The following is a 12,342-nucleotide window of genomic DNA, read 5'->3' on the forward strand; positions in this document are numbered from 1 at the left end:
AAAAATACAATTTTAAGAAGCTTTAAAGGTTTGTCCATGATATTTCAGGTTATACCGTATTCCCGTGTGAGAGTCCCAATCTTTGTTTTGCTCCCTGTAACATTTTTATTTAAAGTCTGGATAAAAGCTGGTTTGCATTTCCTGGTCCCCTGTCTGTGAGCATTCTGCAACGTGACGTCACAGCAGATTGCACGAGGGAATCTCCACTATTCTGCGCTGAAATCACTTACGCGTCGAGAAAAGCAAACTTCTCGCGATCTCCATGGCCAATTCTCTTCTGGGCCCGCGGTGAACGCCATTGCTTCGCCGTTAACCGCAAATTCTGGGCCAATATCTTTAGCATTATCTGTTAGTCTCAGTGACTTAAAAGTAGTCATGACTTCAATAGCTTCTCAATAAACACTTATTTCCCAAATGGTATGCAATTTAATGTTGTGGTTTTAATGCAGCTAAACAATATTGATCATAAAAATAAAACCCAAATTGCACATGAACAAGAGGTGTATTTTCTACAGTTTACAATTTAGTACCTTCTTGTAACCCTTCATTCTCAGAACATGTATTAAACTTGCAGAAGCTTACTGTGATGATAAAAGGTTATACAGTTCCCACCACTTACGACGGGTGCTCTCGTGCAAATCCGATTTGCCCGCTATACACGCTGGCTGGTGTAACTTTACGGCAGATGAGCACCCCAAATAATGCCAGTGTCACCACTTTTAATAAGACATTGCAAGTATAAGGAGTATTGCCAAGCTCTATGGGCTTGCCGAGAGTATCATGACGCCTGTAAGCAACATACAATTAGGGTACTTGGAGGATGTTTAAAGTCTCTAGCTGGGTGTTGCCACAGCTGCCAAAGACTTCCAATTTGACTTAAAATCCGCTGTTATGTGCTTGCTGCAGACAACATAATTGAAACAGCACTGTGCTAATTATGTAGAAAATGCCAGCTACACTTTGAAGAGCATGATGAAAATTAACAGAGGCTGAACTTAATTGGTGAAATAATTACTTATAACTTGGAGGGTATCAGATTCAATAAAAAATACATTTAAACCAGCAAGAAAACCCAGTAGTTTTTACATCTTAACTTTAAAACAATAATGCTCCTTGGGATTTATTTTCAAATCCCACCATGGCCTCGCCCTTCCCTCTTTTTGTAATCTCCTTCAGCCCCACAAACCCCCCGAGATATCTGCGCTCCTCTAATTCTGCCCTCTTGAGCATCTCTGATTATAATCACTCCACCATTAGTGGCCATGCCTTGTGTTGCCTAGGCCCCAAGCTCTGGAACTCCCTGCCTAAACCTCTCCGCCTCGCTATCTCTCTTTCCTCTTTCAAGACGCTCCTTAAAACCTACCTCTTTGACCAAGCTTTTGGCCACCAGCGCTAATTTCTACTGGTATGGCTCGGTGTCAAATATTTTGTCTCATAATACTCCTGTGAAGCGCCTTGGGACGTTTCACTATGTTAAAGGTGCTATATAAATACAAGTTGTTACTGTTGTTGATTGAAGCTGAAGCATTCTTGCATAAGTCCAAGGTATGTATGTGATCGAGTATTTCTCCCATGCAGGCTATTTGTAGGTTTTATATTAGCTTGTATTGCACATACGGGGGAAGATTTCATTACTGATACAACTTTCTAATTAGTATTACTGCTACAATATGGAGATGGTAATTTTATTTTAACATTCAGTGCATCTTAACAAGGTGGGAACTGGTGAGTAAACATAGCTGATTCTGCCGAAATAAATGGAGCACTTAAGGCACTATAACCAGCAACTTTGAAAGTGACGTCAATGCAAATGATCATATAATTCAATTTTTAGCACTTAATTCCCACTTTGCTGTATTATTTATGTTGCTCACGTTAAATTAATAATTAAATTTTTTAAATTTGAAGTTTGATTGATTTGTCAGAAGTCGACTGTACATATCTACCTGTGCTGGTTCTAATCAAGTGTTCCATCCTGAATTGTTAAACTAGCTTTCGGTTTCAGTCGCTGGCAGACTGGCTGATGCATATTCTGTTTATAGTGCAGTGTTCAGATTTTGTTTTTATTTGTTTGCTGTACACTTTGTTGTGATATTTATTACTTGTGGATTTTGTTGCTTTGCAGATATTACCGAGGGGAAGTGACATGAGTAAACGGAAGAAGTCCCACCCTGTGGCTGCAAGTAAGTGTGAGCGTTGCTTCTCTGAAAGATGTCTGTTACCATTTTTCATCAGTCTTGCTGACATAATGGCCCAGAAATTGCAGTCGGAGGCTTCCTGTGGGTGGACGACTCCGACTGAATTTTCTTTAACGAAAGTACCTGGTGGTCCCGGAAGAACATAGACTTGCGGTCCGAGGCCTCCATTTGCAGCCCAGCATCCCAGGAACGTAAGCACATCCTGGGATCACGTGGGCCTGGACCACCAAACACTATGCAGTATTCTCATTGATAATAATAGGAGCTCTGTTTGTACGAGCTCCCATTACTATCAATGAGAATACCCCCCAAAACATAGAAACACAACACAGTAAATAAAAAAAACACGTCACATATTTAAAATTAATTGAAATTGAATGTTTTAGACAAAAAAAAGAATTTCTTTTTATATGTTTTAATAGGGGTAAAATTAAACTTATCTTAATGGACAGGGTTTTTAATATAAAAATGAGTGATAACATTTAATTTTTCTATCTTTTAAAACTCTTATGCTGGTAGGAGCTGGGCAAATAGCCCAAATTTCTTCCCGCGAATGTCCTTCTCCCGGGCCTGTCTGCGAATTTGACAGATCGTAAATGCCGGTTCTCGGCACTTGCGACACCACTTCGGCTGCGTGCACACATCGTACACACCCGCCGAGGCCGCTACTTACTCAGATCTACTTTTTTCTTCAAACTAATAACCAAAGTGAATCTTTGGAATTCTCTACCGCAGAAGGCTGCGGATGCTTAGTCTACAAGTATGTGCAAGACTGAGTTCGATAGATTTTGGGCGGGATTTAAGGGACATGGGGTAATGTTCCCGCTACCCTGTGCGGCGGCTCAGGCCGCTCACGGACTTTTCAATGTAAATAACCAGGCATGCGCGAACAATTGAATAGGCCACGCAGCCCGTTAAAGGGCTCGCGCGGCAAACATTGATATGGGGACAGGACGGGTGTTGATGTAGAAGTTTAGCCACAATCTTATTGAATGGCAGAACAGGCTCGAGGGGCTAAGTGGCCTACTCCTGCTCCTATTTCTTATGTTCTTTTGACAGATTGCAAGTGTCGGGTTTAGGCGCATGCGCAGTGCATGCCTAAACCCAGAACTTGCGGGGTCTCTTCGGGTGTGTGCGCACATCGAACGCACCCAGAGAGGCCACAATTTATGGCCATCGTTTCTGTTCTGCGTCAGATGTAATGAGCTTATAGTCAAGCAGGCGCAGGCAGCGGCGGGAGCGTGCAGCAAATCAGACTCCCATCCACCCTTTCCTTCAACCACTGTCTGTCTCATCTGTGACAGAGACTGTAATTCTCGTATTGGACTGTTCAGTCACCTAAGAACTCACTTTTAGAGTGGAAGCAAGTCTTCCTCGATTTCAATGACGGTGATGATGATAGTCATCTGTGCGCAAATTGCAAAGTTCATCGCTTTCTATGAACTAAGTAGAATATTGTGCATTTGATCCTGATAATGTTGCAGTATATATTTCCTTGTCATATACTTTATCAATTTTCCAATCCATTTGAGAGGAACTCTGTGCTGGGCCCAACTCCTCATTTGCATTCGAAATTAAATCGCTCCATGGCTTCGCGCCCCCCTCCTCTGTAACCTCTTCCAGCCTGACAAACCTCCGAGAATAGCTTTCCTCCAACTCTTGTCCATTGGTCACTTCCTTCAATGCACTATAGGCGGATGTGCCTTTAGCTGTCTAGGCCCTAAGATATGGAACTCCCTCCCTAAACCTATTCCCCTTTCCACCTCTCTTTCCTCCTTTAATACTGTTGTGTATGGAGAAAGAGTCAGACTGAACACTGTGAGCTCAAAGTAAAGTGTGACCTTAGTCTTTTATTGCAGGTCTCCAGAGTGCCTCTCCAACCTGTGAAGCCTCCTTAAATACCTGTGCTCTCAAGGGATTATGGGATCCCTTGGGACTCCAGGGGATGAGCCTCTGGTGGCTGTACAGAGTAAATACAAATCCACATATACAACAAATACCCTTCTTAAAAACAATTTCTTTGACCAAGCTTTTGGTCTTGTGTCCTAATGCTTCCTTTGCCTCGCTCCTGTGAAGCACCGTGGGATTTTTACTACTTTAAAGGCACTATACAAATGCAATCTGTTAATGTTGCCGACCTACCTCCCCATCGTGCTGTTGTGTGCTTTGTGTGCCCGTGTCCTAACTCACATCAAGTCCTGCTCACCCATCACCCCCTGTGCTCGCTGTCCTACATTGGCTCCCAGTTAAGCAACGCCTCGATTTCAAAATGCTCATTGTTTTCAAATCCCTCCATGGCCTCGCCCCTCCCTATCTCTGTAATCTCCTCCAGCCCCACAACCCCCGAGATGTCTGCGCTCCTCTAATTCTTCCCTTCTGAGCATCCCTGATTATAATCGCTCAACCATTGGTGGCCTTGCCTTCAGCTGCCTGAGCCCTAAGCTCTGGAACTCCCTCCCTAAACCTCTTCGCCTCTCTACCTCTCTTTCCTCCTTCAAGACACTCCTTAAAACATACCTCTTTGATCAAGCTTTTTGATCACCAGCGCTAATTTCTATTTGTGCGGCTCGGTGTCAAATATTTTGTCTCATAATACTCCTGTGAAGCGCCTTGGGACGTTTCACTATGTTAAAAGGCACTATATATGTCATGTATTTCACCATCTTGCAATGACTATAAGTATGTAACTATAACTCATGTATACTGTACCTGTACCCTTGTAATGCACACCCTGACCACAGGGAGTGAGCTCCTCACCTGGGCTTCCAGGTATAAAAGGGGAGGTCCCACCCAGGATCAACACTCTTCAGTCCTGGAAATAAAGTGAAGGTCACAGAGTGACCGTGTCTGATATATTCATGCCTCATGTGAGTTTGTAACAAGGTGCAGAGACACTACATCTGGCGACGAGAATCGGGAATCACCGAACCACGAGAATGGCCACCGGTGGCACAGAGGAACGCTACTGTGTGGGTGAGGACTGGGACGACTTTGTGGAAAGACTCCAGCAGAGCTTCGTCACAAAGGACTGGCTGGAAGAGGCAACGGCTGACAAGCGGAGGGCTCATCTACTGACCAGCTGTGTTCCACAGACGTATGCGCTGATGAAAGACCTGCTCGCACCCCAAAAGCCAGCGGACAAATCCTTCGAAGAGCTCAGCCAGCTGATCAGTGAGCATCTCAAGCCGGCAAGTAGCGTACACATGGCCTGGCACTGGTTCTACTCTCACCGGCGTCGGAAGGGTCAAAACATCTCGGACTTCGTGGCGGAACTGCAGCGTTTGGCCAGTCTCTGTAAGTTCTCCGATGTCTGCAGGGGGGAGGTGTTAAGGGAATTTTTCATCGAGGGCATTAATCATGCTGGCATTTTCAGGAAGCTCATAAAGACTAAGGATTTGACTTTAGAAGGGGCGGCGTTGATAGCTCAGACCTTTATGGCAGGGGAAGAGGACACCAAGCTAATCTATGCACACAGCCCTGGTTTTAAAGTTGCATTGAACCAGGGATTCAATGTTATAAAAATGGCACAGATCTCCACAGGCAGGCAAGGGCAATTCGACACCAGCCAGGCAGCAACAAGCTCCTGGCAACAGGGACAATGGAAAGGGGATCGGCAATTCACGTCATTACGAGGAACAATACATCCTGTGATGGGACAATTAACACCCCCCCATCAGAAGGCTTAGAAATAGTCAAAAGGGCCATCAGAGAGAAATGCATGGGAATAGTCCTTTTGTTAACAGCAATCTCAGCTCATGTTGGAGATGTGGGAGCAGACACACTGCAAAAATCTGCAGGTTCCAACTTTACACCTGTAGGATTTGTAATGTCAAGGGACACCTGGCCAGGATGTGCAAAAAGGCAGTAACGAGGCTAGTCTGCGAGACAGACGAACCAGACGAGGGGTTTGAAATGCAGGATGAGGCCTGAGGAACAACCATGGATGCTGAAGTTCAGAGAGTTCATGTGACCGACGTCCACAGCTCATACACCAAAACGCCACCCATGATGATGAAAGTCTTGCTAAATGGCATCCCGGTGCACATGGAGCTGGATACCGGAGCTAGCCAGTCCCTCATGAGCGCCCAACAATTTGAGAGACTATGGCCACACAGAGCTAGCAGGCCCAAATTGGAACGCACTGATACGCAGCTACGTACGTACACCAGAGAGATCATGCCAGTGCTGGGCAGTGCAAACTTGGTGGTAACGCATAATGGATCACAGAACCGGCTGCCACTCTGGATTGTTCCGGGAAATGGCCCCGCGCTCTTGGGGAGGAGTTGGCTAGCTGAGATGAATTGGAAATGGGGGGATGTGCACGCCATTTTATCCGTGGAGTAGAAGTTCATGCTCGCAGGTATTGCAAAAATTCGAGTCACTCTTTCAAGGGCAAGGGCACCAAAGTAGTGATACAAATCACTCCGGACGCCAGATCAGTGCACCACAAAGCCAGAGCAGTGCCGTACGTGATGCGTGAAAAAATTGAAAGTGAACTGGACAGGCTGCTCAGAGAGGGCATAATTTCGCCCGTTGAATTGAGCGACTGGGCAAGTCCCATTGTTCCCGTCCTCAAAGCAGATGGCTCGGTCAGGATTTGTGGCGATGACAAAGCCACCATCGCTGCAAGACCAATACCCGCTCTCGAGAGCAGAGGACCTTTTTGCCACGCTGGCAGGTGGTAAGCAGTTCACAAAGCTGGACCTCACTTCGGTCTACATGAGTCAGGAACTGGCTGAAGAATCCAAGTTTCTGACCACCATCATGACACAAAGGATTATTTGTTTACCATAGGTGCCCATTTGGCATTCGTTCGGCAGCGGTTATCTTTCAGCGAAGCATGGAAAGCTTGCTCAAGTCCATCCCTGGAACGATCGTGTTCCAAGACGACATCCTTATAATGGGTCGAGACACCTCCGCAACCTCGAGGAGGTGCTACACCAATTGGAACGGGTAGGCCTGCGGCTGAAAAAGGCCAAGTGCGTGTTTTTGGCCCCAGAGGTCGAGTTCCTGGGCAGGAGGGTTGCTGCAGACGGGATCCGGACCACTGAATCAAAAACTGAGGCGATTCGCCGGGCACCCAGGCCTGGCAACACGTCGGAGTTGCGATCTTTCCTGGGACTCTTGAACTATTTTGGGAACTTCCTGCCGAACTTAAGCACATTGTTGGAGTCGTTACACATGCTCCTCTGTAAACATTGTGAATGGTCTTGGGGGGATTGTCAAGAACAGGCTTTCAATAAGGCGAGGAACCTGCTGTGTTCCAACAAACTGTTGACTTTGTATGATCCCTATAAAAAACTGGTTTTAACATGCGATGCGTCATCCTACGGGGTTGGGTGTGTTTTGCAGCAGGGTAACGATGACAGCCGATTCCAACCGGTGGCTTACGCTTCCAGGTTGCTCTCCCAGGCAGAGCGTGGATATGGCATGGTCGAGAAGGAGGCACTCGCGTGTGTTTACGGTGTGAAAAAGAGGCACCAGTACCTTTTCAGTAGACGGTTCGAGCTAGAGACGGACCACAAGCCGTTAACATCCCTGTCGTCCGACAGCAAGGCTGTCAACGCTAACGCGTCAGCTCACATACAGCGATGGGTCCTCATGCTGGCTGCGTATGACTACACCATACGGCACTGGCCAGGCACCGAAAATTGCGCTAACGCGCTCAGCAGGCTCCCACTGGCCGCCACCGAGGGCGCGTCGGAGCAGAGCGCCGAGATGGTCATGGCCATTGAGGCTTTTGACACTGCGGGCTTCCCCATCACAGCCCGCCAGATCAAACTCTGGACCAACAGGGACCCCCTCCTATCCATGTTAAAGAAATGTGTCTTGACTGGGGCTGGGCGCCCGCACACAGGGCGTGCCCCAAGGAAGTCATGCCGTTTCAGAGACGGATGGATGAACTCTCCGTCCAAGCCGACTGCCTGTTATGGGGCAGCCGGGTAGTCATGCCCCAGAAGGAAGGGAAGCGTTCATCAGGGAACTCCACAGCGAGCACCCTGGCATCGTGTTAATGAAGGCCATTGCCCGGTCACACGTGTGGTGGCCGGGGATTGACTCAGACCTGGAACACTGGATTCGCAGGTGCACGACGTGTGCCTAGCTGGGCAATGCCCAGGGAGGCCCCACTCAGCCCGTGGCCCTGGCCCACCAGGCCATGGTCACGTATTCACGTGGACTATGCGGGCCCATTCATGGGAAAAATGTTCCTGATCGTTGTCGATGCGTACTCAAAATGGATCGAGTGCATCATATTGAACTCGTGCGCGACATCCATCACTGTGGAGAGTCTGCGTACGGTTTTCGCGACCCACGGCTTGCCGGACATCCTGGTCAGCGATAATGGCCCGTGTTTTACCAGCCATGAATTCCAGGAGTTTATGTCGGGCAATGGGATCAAGCACGTCCGGACAGCGCCGTTCAAGCCGGCCTCCAATGGCCAGGCGGAACGGGCGGTCCAAGTCATAAAGCAGGGAATGCTATGCATCCAAGGACCCTCCCTTTAGTACCGCCTATCGTGCATCCTGCTGGCCTACAGGTCCCAGCCGCACTCGCTCACGGGAGTCCCGCCAGCGGAACTCCTCATGAAACGCACGCTCAAGACGCGGTTGTCCCTCATTCACCCAGCCCTGCAGACATTGTTGAGGGCAAGCACCAGTCCCAAACCGAGCTCCATGATCGAGGCTCAAGGGGGAGGTGTATAGAAATAGATGACCCGGTATTTGTTCTTAACCATGCTTTGGGACCCAAATGGCTTGAGGGCACCGTAATTGGCAAAGAAGGAAACAGGATCATGGTGGTCAGACTAAACAATGGACAGATATGCCGCAAACACTTGGATCAAGTAAAAACAAGGTTCAGTGCAGACACGGAGGAACCGGAAGAAGAGCATGATGAGATAGCACCCACACCACTGCCAGCGCACGAGCAACAAAGACAGCCCTCAGCATGCACAGTCCCTGCGGCCAGCCCGGACAGGCCGGAATCACCTCAAGTGACAAAGATGCGTACTGAGGCTCAGCCACCAGAGCCACAACTGCGGTGCTCCACAAGAGAGCGTTGACCACCCGATAGACTTAACCTCTGAAACTAAAAGACCTAAGGGGGGAGGTGATGTCATGTATTTCACCATCTTGCAATGACTATAAGTATGTAACTGTAACTCATGCATACTGTACCTGTACCCTTGTAATGCACACCCTGACCACAGGGAGTGAGCTCCTCACCTGGGCTTCCAGGTATAAAAGGGGAGGTCCCACCCAGGATCAACACTCTTCAGTCCTGGAAATAAAGTGAAGGTCATAGAGTGACCGTGTCTGATATATCCATGCCTCATGTGAGTTTGTAACAAGGTGCAGAGACACTACAATATGAATACGTTGTTGTTGTTGCAACAGTGAGAATTGAAGCCAGGGAAGATGATCCCTGATCCTCCCAGGGGAATTGCAAGCTGTATTACCATAGTGCTTGTAAGAACACTTGGCTTCGGTGTATCCTGACAAATTTGGATCAAGGAAACAGACGAATCCTTAATCCTCTCACCAGGGAACGTCTGGGCTTTACCATCCAGCTTAGATCTAGGAATCAATAATGACAAAGTTGGTTTGCCAAACTGTCTTACATCACCCAGTTCAGATTTACTTTGCATTTATCTTACTAACCCTCAATTAGGATACCCACAAGCTACTGAGTGAATGATTTAACCCTTTCATACCAAATCATCAAATAATTCCGACATGTGATGCACGAACAACATCGCTACTTTAAATTAAGCATTGAGTATACAAACAATTGATAGATATAATTAGTTATAGATAGGGTTATCTAGCAATTTAAATAACAAATAATTAATAGGTATCACTTAACTTAACAGGTTGTAAAGAAAATTCAGTAATGTCACCATCATTCAGCATGAACTGAATTGCTGATTATAAAACTATAGTTGAAATCAGTGTTGCCACCTACTCTGGGAGCAAACTCCTTAGATAGCTGACAAGTTAACACCTTTGGACAGCCAGTCTATTGATAGATCAGAGTCCATGTGTAGGTGGTTAGCAATATTTCCAGAGCTTATCCGACCTTGTCCTTCCAGGTTGAGTTGATATTCTTCCTCCCCTGGGATGCCGGTATTAGCTTGTGGAATGTCAGGATGATGAGCCTCTTCAGTGACGGGGTTATCTGATCCATTCCGAACCTCTGTTTCAGCTGAGCCTACCTGAGCACAAGTGACTGTATCTGAGCTAGCTGACAATGTCACCTTACTCGATCGCAGACAACATGTACAGCTAGCAACACTCTTAAATCTGCCTGCAGCTGGCTTATATAGACGTGCAATCTGACTTTTACAACCTGTTACTCTCTGTCCTGAGTATACGTTCTACTTGTAAAGGTCTCCTGCATCTGCTAAATAAAGATTCCTACAGAAGATGGAAGACAAAAAAGAATCTTTATCTAACTAACAGGAAGGAAAGCCAAAGAGAATCTGCTGAGAGGTGTGCTAAGCACCCTTATATACCCTCAATTTAAAGAAGAAACCCTTTCCATGCACCTAAGCAATCTGGGTGACATGTGGCCCAGGGTAGGCCTACATGGGTGTCAGTCACTTGTTACAGTCACGTAAATAATCCTGGAAGATGCCAAAGTTAATGAGGCACAGATACCTAGGCATATAAGAAAATTTTTTTTACTCCCCTAACTTTTCAATCTTTCTTTAAAAAAGGGTCCGACACAGGACCAGATAAGGTGGGGCTTATTTATGTCCCACTAACAAGCTATTTCTGAGCTCAGTCCTCAATGTTGGCCTCTTATTACCGGTAAGTCATGTTATGTTCTCATAAACATTTTCACGGTTTTCATTCGTTTGGTTTCCCGGCATTTAGTTTAACTACTGACTCCATTTTGTGTGACAACTTTTAAGCTACATCCCTGTTTTGAGAAAACTGTTCAGACAATTTACAGGGGATTTTCTTATACTCTATTAGTGAGTGTGGTGAACATTTACTGAAGAGTAACTTCATTTTTTTCATTCCTTACTGATATAATGTAGAGGAGGATGGAACATCGTCACCTATGGCAAAGAAGGTGAGGAAGAAACCTTTACGGCCGGATGAGGAACAGAACACAGATACAGTAGAAACAGAATGCAGGATTGTGGCAGAAGGGCAAGGAACAGAGGATATTACAGTGAAACCTATAGAGGGGGAAGAACTAGTAAGCAGAAGTCATGATATTGAACTTACAGACCAAAGGTAAAGGAATCTTCTGTGTGATCTCTCTACCTTGTATATCAATTTTACATGGGAAACTACAGTCAAAATAACAATGAAATAAGGAAAGCTATTCACTGGGACATTATATGTTCTTCTGTTTCTGAGTACTTGTGACAAAAAGTACTTAGGCGTAGCATGGTATTGGCTTCTTTAATTCTGGCAGTGTGCATAAGGGATTAAAAAGCAACTGCTGTGTAGGTATTGCCTTACTTTTGCATAACACCTCAGCTAGTGTCTGCCACATTAAGTAGCATCTACATCCTCAACTAGCATCTACCACCTCAACTAGCATCTGCCACCTCAACTAGCGTCTGCCATCTACGAACATATGAAAAATTACAGACAGGTAAAGACCATCTGGTCCATTGAGCCTGTCCCACACAATTGCGATCCCTTGTGTATCACAACACATACACTCCACCCCACCCCAAATCCTGTGATCTCCGGGGGGAGGCAAAAAAAGTAGTTTAAAAAACCCAGGCAATTTGGGGTAAAACAAAATCTGGGCAATTCCTCTCCGACGCATCTAGGTGATTCAACCTGGCCATTAAATTCCCTGCAGTACCTACCTCCTGCAAGAGGTATTCTCTGCCCCAGCCAGAAACAAATCCAGCTTTTGCTTGAAGGAATTCAGTGAGTCTGCATCCACCACATGAAACCGCAGCTTGTTCCAGAGGTCTACTATTCTCTGGGAAAAGAACCACCTCCTGACATCTTTCCTAGATCTAGCCTTATTGCCAAATTAAGATAATCTAAGGGTTAAGTCATGGCAGGAGAGCTCGGACACGTGTTATGCGCCTCCTGTGCTATGTGGGAAGTCAGGGACGCTTCCAGTGTCCCTGACGACTACGTGTGCGGGAAGTGCATCCGCCTGC

The 12,342-nt window shown here is 46.5% G+C and overlaps 1 protein-coding gene across 2 annotated transcripts in view; it reads left to right on the forward strand.

The window, feature by feature from the left end:
• Window positions 1-12,342, forward strand: part of LOC139237964 (uncharacterized) — a 55,531-nt gene that overhangs the window by 16,428 nt on the left and 26,761 nt on the right. For both annotated transcript variants that reach the window (XM_070867305.1, XM_070867307.1), the window contains exons 2-3: window positions 2,126-2,183; window positions 11,245-11,446. In XM_070867305.1, the coding sequence (XP_070723406.1) occupies window positions 2,147-2,183; window positions 11,245-11,446 (239 nt within the window). In that variant the 5' untranslated portion in view covers window positions 2,126-2,146. The remainder of the gene's footprint in view (window positions 1-2,125; window positions 2,184-11,244; window positions 11,447-12,342) is intronic.

Source organism: Pristiophorus japonicus, chromosome 24, assembly GCF_044704955.1.
Source record: "Pristiophorus japonicus isolate sPriJap1 chromosome 24, sPriJap1.hap1, whole genome shotgun sequence".
Classification (NCBI taxonomy): Eukaryota; Metazoa; Chordata; class Chondrichthyes; family Pristiophoridae; genus Pristiophorus; species Pristiophorus japonicus.